This window comes from Silurus aristotelis (assembly GCF_946808225.1).
Source record: "Silurus aristotelis genome assembly, chromosome: 6".
NCBI lineage: Eukaryota > Metazoa > Chordata > Actinopteri > Siluriformes > Siluridae > Silurus > Silurus aristotelis.
This window is the reverse complement of record NC_139579.1, coordinates 28,241,236-28,259,130: the sequence shown is the minus strand read 5'-3', so window position 1 is coordinate 28,259,130 and position 17,895 is coordinate 28,241,236. Positions and strand designations below refer to the sequence as shown.

Below are 17,895 nucleotides of genomic sequence, written 5' to 3'. Positions count from 1 at the left end.
GAAAGAGAAGAGACAGAGAGAGGCGGTGAGAGAAAGAGAAGAGACAGAGAGATGCAGTGAGAAACACTGTGAGAAAGAGAGATACTAATAGATATTGAGAGAAAGAAAAGAGACAAAGAGAGACACTGAGAGATAGAAAAGGGACAAAGAGTGCCACAGAGAGAAAGAGAAAAAGAAAGGGGCACTGAGAGAAAAAGAGAAGACAGAAAGGAGAGACAGATGGAAAGAGAAGAAACAGAGAAAGACACTTAGCAAAAGAGGAACAACAGAGAGGAAGACTAAGAGAAACAGAAAAGACAGAGAGGGACACAGAGAAAGAGAAAAGATACTGTAGAAAGGGACACTGACAGGAAGAGAAAAGACAGAGATGGACAGTGTGAGAAAGAGGAAAGAGAAAAGATACTGAGAGGGACACAGAGAAATAGAAAAGACAGAGTGGTATACTAAGAGAAAAAAGAAAAGAGAGAGAGAGAGAGAGAGAGAGAGAGAGAGAGAGAGAGAGAGAGAGAGAGAGAGAGAGAGATAGAGAGAGCAACACTCATAAATAAGAGAAAACAGGACAGTGAGAAAACGAGAAGAAATAGAATAGGACACTAGGAAAAAGAAAGAATACAGCGAGGGAAACTAAGACAAAGTAAAAAAAAAAGTGAGGATGTATGTTAAAAAGAGAAAAGAAAGAGATGGACATTGAGAGAAAGAGACACAACAGAGAAGAACACAGCGCAACAGAGAAGAGGCAGAGATATAGGAGAGATATAAATAAAAAAAAGAGAAAAGGGAGAAAAAAGGAGATATAGAAATAGAAACGATAGTCACTAAGTAAGAAAAGCAGATAGAGAGTGGTACTGAATGAAATTATGAGAGACATAGAGAAATAAAGAAAGAAAGAGAAGGATGCCTAGTAAAGGAGACTGAGGTGGATGCTGAGAGAAATATATCAGAAAGAGTTTCAGAGGGACACAGATAGGTAAGAGGAAAAGGGAGACACTGCAAGAATAAAAGGAGACAGAGAGGCACACTGAGAGACAACGGATCAGAGATGAGATAGAAAGGGACACAAAAGGAAGGAAAGGAAAAAATTGAGACCGTGAAGAATATAGAGTTGGACTCCGAGCGAAAGAAAAAGGGATAACTAAGATAGGGACACTAAATGGAGACGGAAAGACGGAATGTGATGAAAGCGGGACAGTGAGAGAGGTAGTGAATAGAAGAAAGATGAGAAATTATAGAAATAAATGAAAAGAGAATGGAATGTTGAGGGAAAGAGACTGAGGGTTAATCATGAGGGACACGGATACAAAGAGAAATAAACAGGTAGAAAGAAGAAGAAGAAAAAAAAGAAAACAGAATGAGTGGAGATGTAGTGGACCATTAGGAGAATGAAAGGAGGTAAAGTTAGACATTAGGACAGAAAGAGAGATATACATGGACATAGAGAAATAGAGACTGGGAAAAAAGAGACATAGACATAGAAATAGAGACTAGATAGAAATATAGTTCAGAACTGGGAGTGAGGTAAGGGGTAGGGGGTAGGGAGGAGTAGCACATGTACAGAGAAAAGGAGGGGAGAGAGAGAGAGAGAGAGAGAGAGAGAGAGAAAGAGAAAAAAAGAGACAGACTGGATGCAGCTGAGACACTTCTGCTCTGTCCCTGATGTCCATCAGATATTTTGCTTTTGAACGGATTGAATACATCGTGTCAGATTTTCGGAGAGGAGATTTACTCAGCGCTATGGAGGACAGATGGAGTCAAATGGAGGAACAGCATCTGATGAGTGGCCGAGAAGAAAGGAATGTTTAATATAAAGCATGAACGACTTAGGGGACAAGACGGAATTGATCATCAAAAAACAATAAGCAGCCAGATCCAGGACAACTCTGGGGCATTTAAACAAAAAGGTCTGTCTCTGCAGTGTGTTTAAAGGCACTGGATTTGACTCTTAGGGGGTATTTAGAGGGAGACATTTATCCCAGGATGATATTTCATTGCTTAGTCAGGAAGGGTCTAGAAAGACAAATTTGTCTCTAAGGGTATATATGCAGAGGGATCCTCTTCATGGGGGTTTAGATGAAAAGCACCTTCTCAGTTCAATAGACACTAAGGATACCAGTATCAGGGTAAATAGTTGAACAAGTCTGTATTAGGGGATATTTGAATGATGATCTCTGTGTGGTTATATTTGAGAGGCCATAGTGTTTCCTGAGGTGTCTCTAGATGAAGGGGTCTTTCACATAAGGACTGTACATAGTTTAAGGAATCTTTATTAGGATATATTTGAAAGAAGATATCTTTTTCTGTGTGATTGGGGGGTATTTAAGAGGACACAGTGTATCCCATGGTGTCTCTAGATGAAGGGGTCTTTCTTAGAGTGTATACAGCTGAAGGAAAGTTTATGAGGAGATATTGGGAAGAAGATGTAGTTTTTCATTGGACTGGGGGTATTTAAGAGGACACAGTGTTTCCTGGGCTGTCTCTAGGTGAAAGGGTCTTTTTTAGAGGGTATATAGCTAAAAGAGCCGTTATTAAGATATGTATAGAAATAGATGTATTTTGCTGGTCGATTGGAGGTATTTAGGAGGAAACAGTGATGAAGAGGTCTTTCTTAGAGGGTATATCGCTGAAGGAGTCTTTATTAAGAGGTATATGGCAAAGGTGTATTTAGATTAAGTGGTCTTTCTTGCGGGGTATCGGATAAAGTGGAATTTCTGGGATGGGGATGTTTAGACTAAGTGCTAATTTTTACACGTATTTAGAAGAAGTGGTCTTTCCTCAAATAATGTGCTTTTTTGCTCCCCTATAGGGTCTAAGGTGCATGGTGTCTGTCTTTAGGGCATTTTAAAAAAGGTACTTACTCACTGTTGGTATTTAGTACTTACTCACTGTTTGGTATCTTTGCTTTAAGGGGGCACAAAGGGGCAGAGGTCTTTCTCCAGGGAGAAACCCATCACTGGGGAAAACAAAACCTATATAAGAGCAAACATGAGATCTGTCTCTGGGGGCAATTTAAAAGTAAATGTGTTTTCTTTTGTGTTTTGGGATAGCACTATATCTGGGGCATCTTTAAAGTCTATAACAAGTGTCTTTCTGTGCAATATTTTGGCAAAATTGTTCATCCTCAGGTATTTTAGAGGAAAAGATCTGCCCCAGTGGGGTTTATGTGTCTGCAAGGTAGTTGGAAAAAACCCTCAAAGGGTATTTCTTGAAAATAATGAGTGTGACTCTTAGGGGTAGTTGGAGGAAAGGACTGTATTTAGTAGACAGAGTTCTAAAATGGAGTTTTATTGCTAGTATTTAAAAGAATTGACCCCTTTACTGGGTATTCAGATGGACAAATTTGTGTCTGTGAGGTACATGTTCTATATATAGTGGACACCGTATGTGCTTTGGGGTTGTTTAGAAAAATTCAAACCTTATAAATTGGATAGATTGGATAGGATTGGATAGAATGTCTAAGATAGATTTCCGTGAAGAGTCTTCTGGGGACAAATCTGACTCAAATCTGAACTTGTCCTTTGGGGAGTATAGGGTTTTTTCAAAGATGTGGTCAACTTATTTGGAAATAAAGTTGTGTAAGACATTTTGGAGATTTTTGGATTTAAAATGAGATGAAGCCTTTCTTGGATATTAAGGTCCATGTTTGGGGGGGTTCAAAAAGCAGAAAAAAGTGGAGGACCTGTTTGTGGAGATTTAAAAGGTGTTCTGTCGCCAGAGTGAAATTAAAGGGAAAGCTAACATGACAATATTAGTAGTTAAGGGTGATGTTTGTCTCTTAGGGGTATTTAAATGTTTTTGAGGGGTATTTTCTTGGAGTATTTGAGGGAAAACGATGAGAAAAGCAAATTGCTTTCTTAAATATTTAGACCTTTAGATGTATTTTTGGGGAGTTATTTAGTGGAACAAGATTTACCCTAGGGAGTATTTGAAGTAATTGTATCTCTCTCTGTGGGTACCTCCTGCTTAGAGCCCACAATGTATACAGAGGCAAATATCTCTAGTAATATTTCGAAATGCAGATTTGTTTCTGAGAGTCTGACTCAAAGTGACATTTGGAGCAATTGGGGCTCTCTGTGGGGCAATTCTTGTCTCCTCATCTCTGGAGCTGATCTAATTCTTTTGCTAGGAATCAGTTGTGCATTATGGAGCAATTTGATCACGTTTTTGACGTACAGAATATTTTCTTTGAGGTATTTAGTAAAAGTGATCTGACTCTAAAGGGTATTTCAGAGAAACATGTGTCTCTCTGTGGGGTAATTCTTATCTTTACATCTCTGGACCAGATCTGCTTCTTCTTCCTGGAATGATTTCTCTTTTTTCTATGAACCTAAGATATATTTAGGGGGCAAGACTTTTTCTGGTAGTGGTTTTAAGTACAGATTCATCTCTAGGTGGTATTTAATGTCTCGTTCTAAGAGCTATTTGGAAGATGTTGTGTCTCTTTGTGGGGTAATTCTTATCATCTCATCTCTGTAGCTCCTCTTCCTGGATGGATCAACTTCGACCTGGCCACTGACCTTTGATCCCTGAGTGACATTTTTTGGGTGGGAATTGGCACAACCAAAACCTGAGCACAAAGCCGATCTACCCACAGGTATGCTGCAAGAGCGCTGTTAAGGAATTTGTGCAAATAAAGCAATCATTTGTCCCAATTGTTTGTCAAATCAACATTAATTTCAAGTATAAGAATTATGGGAAATATTGGCTAATACATTTAAATTCTACTTAAATCATTTATAGCCTAGTTAATATTTTTATTTATGTATAATACACAAGCTAGAAGGTCATACAGAAAGGCCAAATATTTACTGGCAATACAAACAAGTATAATCACTCCAGCAGATTTAACACTACAGTCTTAAAACTAGTCCTTAAAAACTAACATAGAAGCAACAAACTAGCATCTATTTAATCCGAATTCTAGGGGATTGTTTTTGGGGGTTGGAGTAAGGGGTTGCTTATTATAATGTCTCTACATTGCTTTTACATATGTTAGCTAGCTTAATGTCTCTATGAGGCATTTGATGGGGGATATTGGGGCAAATCTGTCTCTGGTAGTATTTAGTTGCATGTTTTTTTTTGCGTGTGTAAGCTACATTTTCTGGTGTCTGCCAGGGTGAAACTGGTCCCCCACCCTGTTATTTGGAGTCTTCATACCCCATGACAATTGTGTGCAATTCGACCACTAAAGACAGAGTGTGTGTATGGGGGAGAGAGACAGTGAGAGAGGGAGGAAGAGTGGGAAAGGGAGGGAGGGAGGATCTAATTTGTGTAAAATCATTACAACTACAATGCTTTGGGTATATTCACTGTTTAGCAAATGATTCGATCTAGATATAAATAATTTGATATCAAGTAAAGTAGAAAAATATGCGTGTCTGTTTATCTCTATATTATTGAATAAATGGTTGTTAAGCGTATTATGTGCTGGATACAGCTGGTCTGTCTGCCCGCAGCCTCAGCCACAGCTATGCACCGTAACCCAACACGGCTTATTAAAACTAAGGCCATCGAAGAGACTAATACACTCTTTCTTTATTCTCTTACACACTACATTAGGCTCCGCTATAAGATCTGAGGACTAGAACACATCGGACACACTGATTTGTCACCTCTGTAACTCGATGTGACTGAGCAAAATCTTGTTTAATTTGGACTTCAGATTATTCCTAGCAGATGATTTCAACTTCGACATGAACTAGGACCTGGAGGGGCTTAAAGGGGACGTGACTTTCAGCATACAACATTTCTTTAGAGACCTGATCTGAATATGGGCGATATCCTGATAACCTGATATCATCACTTGCCAATGTTAAAACATACCACCTGTTCCTGAAAGATTTGGCAAATCTTTTGGTGTGATATGAGCAAGCACTCAAGTCATGAAGCTGTAAACTAATGCAATGTCACATCTAATGTTCCATGCAATAGAAAAAGGAAAATGCATATAACCACATAGATGTTTATGATACTTATTAAATATATTTAGTGAGATATATATATATATATATATATATATATATATATATATATATATATATATATATATATATATATATATATATATATATATATAGGGGTGTAGCAGTACATGTATTTGTACCAAACTTTTGTGGTACAAAGCTTTAGGTTCAGTACATATGTGTACTGAATGCAATCCTTTTTACATGTTAAACATAGTTCAATTTTAAGTTCATTCAGGAACATATTAAGAGGCGGACCACTTTTTTTTTTTTGTCTCCGCCTAGCACTTTGAGTGCATTTCTTAAAAGAATGAATCAATGAATGAAGGATAGAAGGAATGAAGACATTTGTTAAAGTATGCTGAAATAAGCAAGTTAACAGTTAAGTAGATCATATCTTTTTAAAATTAAATCTTACATCTAACACACACACACATTTACACACATCTGTATTACCCAAATGGAGTCTAACAAATGTAAAAAATGTAATCGAAATGTTTCATTCATTACATTTTGCTTAATCAATATAATTCGTGCCAATGTTATCAATACAATAGAACGTGTATTGCATCAACTACATTTATTCTATTTATTTGTATATATTTTATTTGTATTAAATGGTATATATACAAATAGGCATTTTATTTAGAATTGTATTCAAACTGTTGATATTCACAAATGTAATGTAAATAAATAAATAAATAAATAAATAAATAAATAAATAAATAACATAGTAAAATAATAATATGAACTTCAGCAAAAAAAAAAAAAAAAAAAGCATTTACCAATAAGCATTTGTTTTACTGATGTGCTCAAATCAGTGACCAAAATCCGCCATGACACACACATCCGGCAATTTACACGATTATTGTGGAGAAATGGCAAAAGTTCTGTTTGGTGTCCTGATTATTTACGTAATTTAAAACACCATAAATAATTTTAAACATTTACAAGAATATTTTGCATTTGCATAAAGCATTGATAATCATGCGATAAATCATGATGAAAATTTTCAATCGATTGACAGCTCTTATATATATATATATATACATTTTATACTTTTTTGTCTATTATTATTATTATTATTATTATTATTATTATTATGTATTTTTTCTTCAAATTAATAAATAAATAAATCTTTCTGAGTTGCAAGGTGAAGGAACACGTTGATGGAAGATGTTTAGGGAGGGTGTGTAAATTGCCCTTGGCACACCTTACACATTTTTTTCCGAAGTGTGAGATGAAGGCAGCTACGTGGGCATCGGCACACGTCTGATCAGCATCTCTTAAAGTCAGTAATTACACGTTGGAAGGATTAAAAACAAAATCTTGTTGATGTTTTTCATTTTCCATTCGTCGATAATTCGGTTTGTTATTTTCCTGCATGTGTGTACGCATACTTGTTGAAAAGTGCTCATACCACTTATTTGCGGTTTTGCTTCAAAGTGTTTTTTAATGTTCTCCCTGCATGCGTAATGCCAGTAATAAGAGCTTGGAAGTGCTAACTCGCATGCTGGTATCAGCTTTCCGAGATGTGGGCCGAGTGCACGTGTGTAGAACATGCTGGTATTCGCGGCTTGTGGTTTCCGAGCTGTAAAAAAAAGTCAAACAGTTCCTGGTAATGAATTTCCGCTGGGTTTGTGCTTAGCACTGCATGTGTTTATTATCATGGCTCATTTAAATAGAGGAGATTGCTTCGTTTACGTTGGTCTTTTTTCTGTTTTACTAACTCCACTTAGTCGGACTGGATTTTCCAAAAAGTCTTGTCAACAAACACACAACAAGACGGCTTGAATACGCTCAGACAAACTCTCAGACACTTTGTGTTTGGGTGGAAAGAGATTTTCAGAACAGTTTGAAACCTCAGCGCAGCTTCCATCAAGCTAAAAGTATTGCCTTATTTACATTTAAATACATTATCTGTGTAAAACTATATGTATTATAGATCATTTATTTTGGTTTTGGACTGCAATTAATATGAACAGATTTGCTAAGAGGCTTAGGACTATATTTGCCACAAACAGTTTTGCAGTCATGTTTTATTCAGTGAACAGTTTATAACTACAATAGTGAGAAAACAATAATGAATGGATATCCAGAATAATCCAGAAGAAAAAGCATTCCTTTTGTTCAGTCTGGTGCCTCTCATGGTTTATTCCTCATATTGTCTCAAGTTTTTTCCACACCATCATCATCTCTGGCAGTCTCATTAAGAATACACTTACTGTATACGGACACATTTAAAGTCAAGTCAAATCAGGTCAAGTCAAGTCAAGTCAAGAGGCTTTTAAAAAAGATTAACTAATAAAATTCATATGTTGAATAAATGCTTATACTAGCTTAAATTTGTTCTTAGATTATTTATAAGGAGCTTCTTGTTAAAAGCAGTATACAAATCAATTTAAGTGGAAATCAATATATCCATAGGCCAGAATTCAGTAAAACATTAGATTTTACATTAATGTTAACTTAACTGTCAGTATTTTCCAGTTGAATTGAGGTTTTCTAGCCATAACTTTATCAAAATACAATAAACATTCTATAAATTGAGCATATATCAATAATAAACCAAAAAAGCTAAATAACAAACACATGCACAAACCGATTTTCAGCACCAACACCACAAAATCAGCTTATAGCAAGTGAAAATATCAAATGTGTGTATGTGTTCGTATGCATGTACTATAATAGTTTAATGTCTCTGATGAGACCCATTTCATAATACTTGAAAACAAGTTTTAAGAAATCAGAATAAAGTAAAAGTAAAAACTACAAAGTTAAATAAATAGTTAACCTCAATTTAAAGATTTACCAGGATATCAAAGGAGCAGATGAAGAACCAAGCCGAGCAAACAAACACACAGAAATTGACACGCTTCTGTTTTTAAACCTGTTTTTTTTTTTTTTTTTTTTTTTTTTTGATGTTTTTGTTTTTGTGTGTTTGACATTCTATACGACTTTCTCTGAAGAAGTTAATAACTTGCAGTTATTAAATTACTTAATAAACCATGCCAACAAGCTAATTAACCTATAAAAACTCTATAAAAGACCCCAGTGTCTCGCTGTGGTTTGTGTGTATAAGGAGTCATCCCATGTCTGGCTGCAATACCCTTCATATGGCTCTGTCGTTCTCTCAGACTGTTTATGTGTCCATGGCATATCTCGGCGCTGGTGTAAGCAAGGCTCTAATTATTTTTCCCTTTCACGCCACAGAGAGAAAAGCCCACTTCCTGCTGATCTCACGGTTCCAAAGTTGCTTGGCTTTGATGGGTGCTCATGTTTACTGGCACAGGGAATGATAGGGCTTCTGAAGGAGTAAACAGTACTAATGCTGACTTTGAGACATGGACATAAAGATGCAGCTGATTAATCTGCCACTGGCTCAGTCAGAGACCTGAACAATTGGATGCTGCTGTTGTTTGGGAAAGGAAATATTTCACCTAAAAGCATTTTGATTGATCAAAGCATGCTGAAGTTTTCCTTATGGGGTTTATTAATGGCATTTGCTAGGTCCAAGATACCAAGCTGCAACTGCTAAATCTGTCCTCTGCTATCTCTCAATTTTCATACACATCGATTTGTCTAAATAAACTTAAAGAATTACGTTGATTATCAAAAAGGAATTATCAGAAAGAAACAAATGTGCTCTTCCAGCTGTTTGATTCGAAAAGTCACTTTAATACAGTTTTTATGATTAGCAGCATTTAGAAAATCAGCAACAAATTGAACGTAGCTACAGAGTTCTGACTTCAACCCAATTTAACACCTTTGGGATGAATTGGATCGCTGAATGCACCCCAGACCTCCTCACCCTACATCAGTACTTCATTACTAAAACCCTTCCCAGAAGAGTGGAGATTATAATGATAGCAAATGGGCACTAGATGTGTAATGGAATGTTCCAAAAGCACATACCAAAAAAAATCTGATAAATAAAAAAATACAAATAAAAGCACACACACACACACACACACACATATATATATATATATATATATATATATATATATATATATATATATATATATATATATATATATATATATATATATATATATATATATATATATACAGTGAGGAAAATAAGTATTTGAACACCCTGCTATTTTGCAAGTTCTCCCACTTAGAAATCATGGAGGGGTCTGAAATTGTCATCGTAGGTGCGTGTCCACTGTGAGAGACATAATCTAAAAAAAAAAAAAAATCCAGAAATCACAATGTATGATTTTTTAACTATTTATTTGTATGATACAGCTGCAAATAAGTATTTGAACACCTGTCTATCAACTAGAATTCTGACCCTCATAGACCTGTTAGTCTGCCTTTAAAATGTCCACCTCCACTACATTTATTATCCTAAATTAGATTCACCTGTTTGAGGTCGTTTGCTGCATAAAGACACCTGTCCACCCCATACAATCAGTAAGAATCCAACTACTAACATGGCCAAGACCAAAGAGCTGTCCAAAGACACTAGAGACAAAATTGTACACCTCCACAAGGCTGGAAAGGGCTACGGGGAAATTGCCAAGCAGCTTGGTGAAAAAAGGTCCACTGTTGGAGCAATCATTAGAAAATGGAAGAAGCTAAACATGACTGTCAGTCTCCCTCAAACTGGGGCTCCATGCAAAATCTCACCTCGTGGGGTCTCAATGATCCTAAGGAAGGTGAGAAATCAGCCCAGAACTACACGGGAGGAGCTGGTCAATAACCTGAAAAGAGCTGGGACCACAGTTTCCAAGGTTACTGTTGGTAATACACTAAGACGTCATGGTTTGAAATCATGCATGGCACGGAAGGTTCCCCTGCTTAAACCAGCACATGTCCAGGCACGTCTTAAGTTTGCCAGTGACCATTTGGATGATCCAGAGGAGTCATGGGAGTAAGTCATGTGGTCAGATGAGACCAAAATAGAACTTTTGGGTCATAATTCCACTAAACGTGTTTGGAGGAAGAAGAATGATGAGTACCATTCCAAGAACACCATCCCTACTGTGAAGCATGGGGGTGGTAGCATCATGCTTTGGGGGTGTTTTTCTGCACATGGGACAGTGTGACTGCACTGTATTAAGGAGAGGATGACCGGGGCCATGTATTGCGAGATTTTGGGGAACAACCTCCTTCCCTCAGTTAGAGCATTGAAAATGGGTCGAGGCTGGGTCTTCCAACATGACAATGACCCGAAGCACACAGCCAGGATAACCAAGGAGTGGCTCTGTAAGAAGCATATCAAGGTTCTGGCGTGGCCTAGCCAGTCTCCAGACGTAAACCCAATAGAGAATCTTTGGAGGGAGCTCAAACTCTGTGTTTCTCAGCGACAGGCCAGAAACCTGACTGATCTAGAGAAGATCTGTGTGGAGGATTGGGCCAAAATCCCTCCTGCACTGTGTGCAACCTGGTGAAAAACTACAGGAAACGTTTGACCTGTGTAATTGCAAACAAAGGCTCCTGTACCAAATATTAACATTGACTTTCTCAGGTGTTCAAATACTTATTTGCAGCTGTATCATACAAATAAATAGTTAAAAAATCATACATTGTGATTTCTTGATTTTTTTTTTTTAGATTATGTCTCTCACAGTGGACATGCACCCCTATGATGACAATTTCAGACCCCTCCATGATTTCTAAGTGGGAGAACTTGCAAAATAGCTGGGTGTTCAAATACTTTTTTTCCTCACTGTATATATATAGTTTTATTTTATGTTATGCACAAAAGAAGTACTGAAACCGAAGACTCCTTTCATGAATGTTATTTATATTTAAAAAAATCTAAATGTTACATATTTGTAACTAACACAATTTCTATATTTATTCATGAAAACAAATTTGTATAAAACTGTGATTTTCTTTGCAGCTAAATCTACTAAATCTAATTAATCTGTTAATTAGAAATGTTTGGTTCAAATGCTTGGTTCATAAAAGTATAAGCAAAAAGTCACTTTAACACAGTTTTTAGAGAAGATTAGTCCAGAACAAGCAAAAGTTTTTTTGGTACTCAGACTTTCAAAGAATTATGTGAGACTTAAAAACTATTAATAACTTTTTTATATTGAATTCCTAAATAACTATCTCAAGGCCTATTAACTGCATATGATTGAAGAATTCTTATCACTTCTTTCTCTGTTTCTTACCAGAATGTTCTGGAAACTAGCTTTCACTGCCATTTTGGCCTGCTCCCTCTGTGCATCAATGGAAACCAAAAAGGCCCGTCCAAGAGGCTCTATCCCCTCCCCTTACAAGCTCAAAGGCAATGAGTTGTTGTCGTCATCTTCAATCACCCTATCATCCCTGAAGCAACCTTCAACAAAACGGCACAAAAGCAAACAAGAAGTGCTGCTGTCAAGTCGTGAGGCGCTGGTGGTGACTGAGCGGAAGTACCTGAAGAGTGACTGGTGTAAAACGCAGCCCCTGAAGCAAACAGTCAGCCTCGAGGGATGTGTGAGCCAAACCATCATCAACCACTTCTGTTATGGCCAGTGCAATTCGTTTTACATCCCCCGACATCTGGCCATTACAAATGGTCGGGGCCATGGACGAAAACGGCCTCCTAGGTCCAACCACGGTGCTTCCTTCCAGTCCTGTGCTTTCTGCAAACCTCACCGGATCTCCACACTCACAGTACGGCTTCACTGCCCCAGGTTGCATCCACCATACCGACATCGGAAGGTCCAACGCATAAAGGAATGCAGGTGTATGTCGGTTAGTGTCAGTGAGACTCATTGACCGAGGGGGATCACTTGGAAATGGTTCTCAGTGCAACAAAGGGATGGACATATCGTGGTATAGATAACAAGCCAGAAACCAAAAAAACAAACTGATATTAAAATGGACAGAATTTAACCAGACAGGAAATGGCACTGTGAAGAAGCAATATGTACACCATTTAAACATTCTATAAGAAATAACAATTGGCTCTGATAAATGGGGTGCTATCGAGACATTTCCTTTAACCTGATATGCAAATGCTTTTGGTCCACTCACAGACTTACAACTGATCTGAGAAGATGAGGGTTAAAAGACGCTCAAGGATACAAAAGCTTGACTGTACTGACATTCAAATTCAGTCTTTTAAACAATAGTTGAACTCCTGGGCCTTCACATCACACCTTAACAATGGAATGCTGATTATTTCACTTGTGTCACAGAAAATAGAGTTACACAGACATTGGGAATTCAAGATTTCATGTTTGGTAATGGCCTCATGACCACAAAAAAATCTGCATATTGTACAACTTCCTGGTCATGTGAACTTACATTGTTTGAAGTAAACATTGTAAAATATATCTCTGTGCACATATGAACTGAGTGTGGTGCTGTCAAAACTCCACCTTAGATCAGGTCAAGCCAACAGAAGACTGGTTCTAATTGGTTCTTATTAATTTGGACACACTGTTGCTGTGAAACAAGACACTGTTGTATCCATTATACACGAAATGGGACCTTGGACTGATTTTGGGGCCCCCATGTGAATAACATGCATTAATATGATCTATCAGACCATACCATACCATACCATACCATACCATACCATACCATCTTCTTCCGCTTATCCGAGGCCGGGTCGCGGGGGCAGCAGTCTAAGCAGAGATGCCCAGACTTCCCTCTCCCTAGACACTTCTTCCAGCTCTTCCGGGGGGACACTGAGGCGTTCCCAGGCCAGCCGGGAGACATAGTCTCTCCAGCGTGTCCTAGGTCTTCCCCGGGGTCTCCTCCCATGTCTATCAGACATTCTTTTTTTTAGGAAATGACAATTGCTGGAAAACTGGCAATACTGACACACATATACACTATATTAGAGTTTATTATAGTGACTATTTACAAAATACAAGTATATCTACATGAAATTTTATATAATACATCTGTCGTTGTACAGAATTGTATGTTACAGTAAAGAAAAAAGCTTGAATTTACTTGCACGGTTTTCAAAGTTTGATATTTGGACAAAATGACGTTATGTCTACTCTAGCAGTCATTCCCTAATACATCTTGTGTATAGTTTCTAGTCATGAACTTACCCTGGTGTACTTTTGCTATTTTTTTTATTCTTTTTGTTGATAAAAGTGTCCTATTTACTTTTTCTAATCTTTGAACTCCTCCTTCAACATTCAGGTGGTAAAAAAAAAAAAATCTGAATATGAGAAGCAAATAATAAATCTTTTACTGATGCTTTCAAAAATTTTGATCTGAAGTGCATTCAAAACATCATTAATTATAATATAAATTTTTTTTATAATTTATCTTTAAAATAAGGGAAAGAAAAATAAGCAATAACAATAACAAGATAGCTTAATAAAACCATTACAGCAATTACAATAAATATTAAACATAGAAAATACATTGTGCATGTGTGTATATATATATATATATATATATATATATATATATATATATATATATATATATATATATATATATATATACTTCCCGTGGGCTCACCACCTGCAGGAGGGACCGTAAGGGACGGTGCTGTGTGGATTGGGCAGCAGTCGAAGGGGGGGGCTTAGACTGCTGCCCCCGCGACCCGAATTACGGATAAGCGGGAGAAAATGAATGAATGAATATATATATATATATATATATATTTTTTTTTTTTTACGACTGTCGAATTGAATGCGTCTATAACATGTTAAGGCAAATTTATTTTAACAGCACTAATTTTATTAGGATGATTACTGCAGTGCAAATTTCTGTTTGAATATTTTTATTAAAAATATAAATAAATAAAAAGAGTTAAAATTAAAACCTTCAACGCAACGCACATATATAAAAACTCGACCGAAAAATAATTTAGAATCACCAAACATTTGTTTTACTGATGCGCCAAATCTCAAATCAAGCACCAAAATCCGCCATGATGTGCACATCCGGCAAGTAAAACCGTCCGTGTGGAAACATAGCAAACATTCCGTGTGGTGTTCTGATGATTTCCGTAATTTAATACACCATCCTTACTTAAAAACATTTACAAGAATATTTGTCTTCATTGTTGTGACTGGTTTCACCAATAATAAACATACATTTGCATAAAACATCTATATTTGTTAATGGCCATGTTGATTAGTGTATTGAAAACTTTTAAGTATTAAACCTTATATTGTGTTGGAGTCAAATTTGACTTGTTTTCAAGTTATGATATATAAAACACTTCATTAACTCAAATACAGCTATTTTAATACATCAATAGTAATTGTCACAAATTAAGTAAATTCTGAAGGTTTTAAAAAAATAAAAGTGACATCTATGGTGCTATGGGTCAAATTTGTCCCACCAAGATTACTGACTGTTATATACATTCATTGATCATATAAAAGTTATGGGTTGCTCTGTAAATTAAATTTGGCTCAACTACCCACATCACAGACACATCTTACCCCCTACCCCACCAACCCTGTCCTCTATGGGGACGCAAACCTATGGGAACACTTTTCTTGTGGAATATTGATACTCATCATTTTTGGGGGTGTGGTGCGAACAATATGAACACTGTTATCTATAAATAGGGCTCATGTGTGTTATCAGTTTCATTCTGCATCATTGGTCTATTTCAACATGAGCAAGAGATTCAGTGTCTTTGGGCTGTCCTCTTCATCAGATGTGTCTTCTTGTTCAGGATCATCCTCCACACCATCCTCATCCTCAGACACATCTTCCTCACTGTCTCTTTGCTTACTGTCCGTAATATTACTTTCATGACCAATGAGATGGTCAATAACCTCATAGACAGCTCATAGATTCAGTGTATTTGAGGTTATTGACCATATCTTTGGTCATGAAAGTAATATTGATAACAGAGAGAAAAGTGACAGTGAGGAGGATGTAAAGGTGTTTGAGGATGAGGATGATGTAAAATATGATCCCGAACAAGAAGACACATCTGATGAGGAGAACAGCCCAAATGGCACAAATGCTCAAAGAGAACACTTCAAATAAAAATAGTGACATTTCAGGTCATCAAGCCCTTATGACAACCAAGGCACCAACTGAGAACAGCATCAGAATGACCCCGGGGCTTACTATATATGCTATGTCACATTTTCAAGTTATCAAGACAGCATTTGAGTTGTTCATACTGATCTGTTTAGAAGATCCTGCTTGAGATGACAAGCACTGATAGGAGAAGTGTCTTTGGCAACACCTGAAAGTTTACACGGGCTGTTGCTTATTGCTGAGGTGTACAGATCCTGTAATGAGGCTACAGTCAGCTTATGGGATGGTGAGTCACATCAGAGTATTTTTTGAGCTACCATCCAGACTTTTCAGGTGTTGTCAAGAGTTATCTGCTTTGACAATCGAGAGGCGAGAACTGCTCGCCATGTGAATGACAAAGTTGCTCCTATTAGGGATGTTTGTGACAAATTGGTGGAGCACCTGCCACACATGTGGGAAACATATATGTAAGGAGCACACTAAAACAATCACATACTGTAATTCATACATATAAACCCCCATACATGTTCAGTATTCAAGACAAAAACTTCATTTTTAACACACAACACAAATGATGTTGTCATTGTTCAATGTTCAATTTGAGAAAGTAAAAAAAAACTATTGTTGTTACATGTTCTATTTCATTTTGCAATTTTGAGGAAAATGAAGTTTGATTATGTGTATTAGGTTTTACCGCTTTCTTAACATCAAACTGTGCAGGTGAATTTTGACCCATAACACAACAGATGTCACTATGGTTAATAATATTAAGTAAAAAAAAACACACAAGCAATTTGTTTTAGAGGAATGTTCTAATATTAATCTATTATAGTCAGATAACATACAAATCCATTATCTTCACTATAACAAATATAATGAGTATGAGTTTTAAATTTGTTTTAAATAAAAACGTGTGGTATATTTTTAGATAAATAGTCCATGTGGCCAGAAAATTACATTTAAACCAGTGTTTGTCAATGCGCAACAAGATAGCTATATGGTGAAAACCAATATAGAATCATAATCATTGTTCTTTGAGCATTTTGGGCTGCATTTATGGGTAACACAAAATATGTGGGCGGATTTCTAACACATTGCAAAGTTTAAGGCACATTAAGAACAGATAAAAATGTGTGATTAATTTAAGATTAATCACATGTTAGCTCAGGACAGCCCAAAAAAAAAAAAAAAAAAAAAAAAAAAAATATATATATATATATATATATATACAGTGTTGTGCTCGTTACTAAAAAATAGTAACTAGTTACAGTTACTCGTTACTTCATTCAAAAAGTAACTCCGTTACTTTGTTGATTACTTACACCAAAAAATAATGCGTTACTGTTAAAAGTAACTTTTTACTTACTTTTTTAAAGAACGTTCTTTAATGTTCCCATTAATCCCCTTTTATGCGTTATGGTCTACAAACACAAAACTGACTTAAACACAAAGTCATTTTAAACACTATTTTATTTATCTCAGACCAACACAAACTGAATATATCACAAGGATTTCTGAAATAAAGAACAAAACAAGCTGAATAATATATTCACAATCAAAAACTAATGTGGCTTCTGCTGTTGTGTTGAGCTCTTAAACATGTTCCTTTCACATCTGAAGTATGAAAACTATCAACAATGTAGAACAGAACACCGGGTTAGCTTCTAGCTTCTAGCTCCTCAGGCATGGAGTTTCTGGAGGAGTTTCAACAGATTGGAGTTGCTGTTAATCGCAGTAGATACGACCTTCGAACCAGAAAGACACAGCTTACATTTGACTTAAAAGTTTTTGTCTTTATACTTATCTAAAGTGAAATATTGATCATATTTCCACTTTGAGAAACTCGTCAGTCCACACTTCACCCGAAATTAATTCAATAAAAAAGTAACGGGTAACGCACCATACGGTAATGGTAACGGAGTTACTTTATTTTTAAAAGTAACGCGTTACAGTATTAGTTACTGTCAAAAGTACGCGTTACTGCCCAACACTGTATATATATATATAT

General features: G+C 36.4%; 1 protein-coding gene across 2 annotated transcripts; it reads left to right on the top strand.

Annotated features, from left to right (window-relative positions):
- On the top strand, positions 1-13,243 carry grem2a (gremlin 2, DAN family BMP antagonist a). 2 transcript variants are annotated; one of them, XM_083544945.1, is made up of 3 exons: positions 17-1,898; positions 4,471-4,588; positions 12,095-13,243. In XM_083544945.1, exon 3 carries the CDS (start codon positions 12,096-12,098, stop codon positions 12,681-12,683), a length of 588 nt encoding a protein of 195 aa, XP_083401071.1. In that variant the 5' UTR covers positions 17-1,898; positions 4,471-4,588; position 12,095; the 3' UTR covers positions 12,684-13,243. The 2 variants fall into 2 exon arrangements, with proteins under 2 accessions (XP_083401072.1, XP_083401071.1); XM_083544946.1 differs by lacking the exon at positions 4,471-4,588 and having other exon boundaries at positions 1-1,898.
- Positions 13,244-17,895: the final 4,652 nt, after the last annotated feature.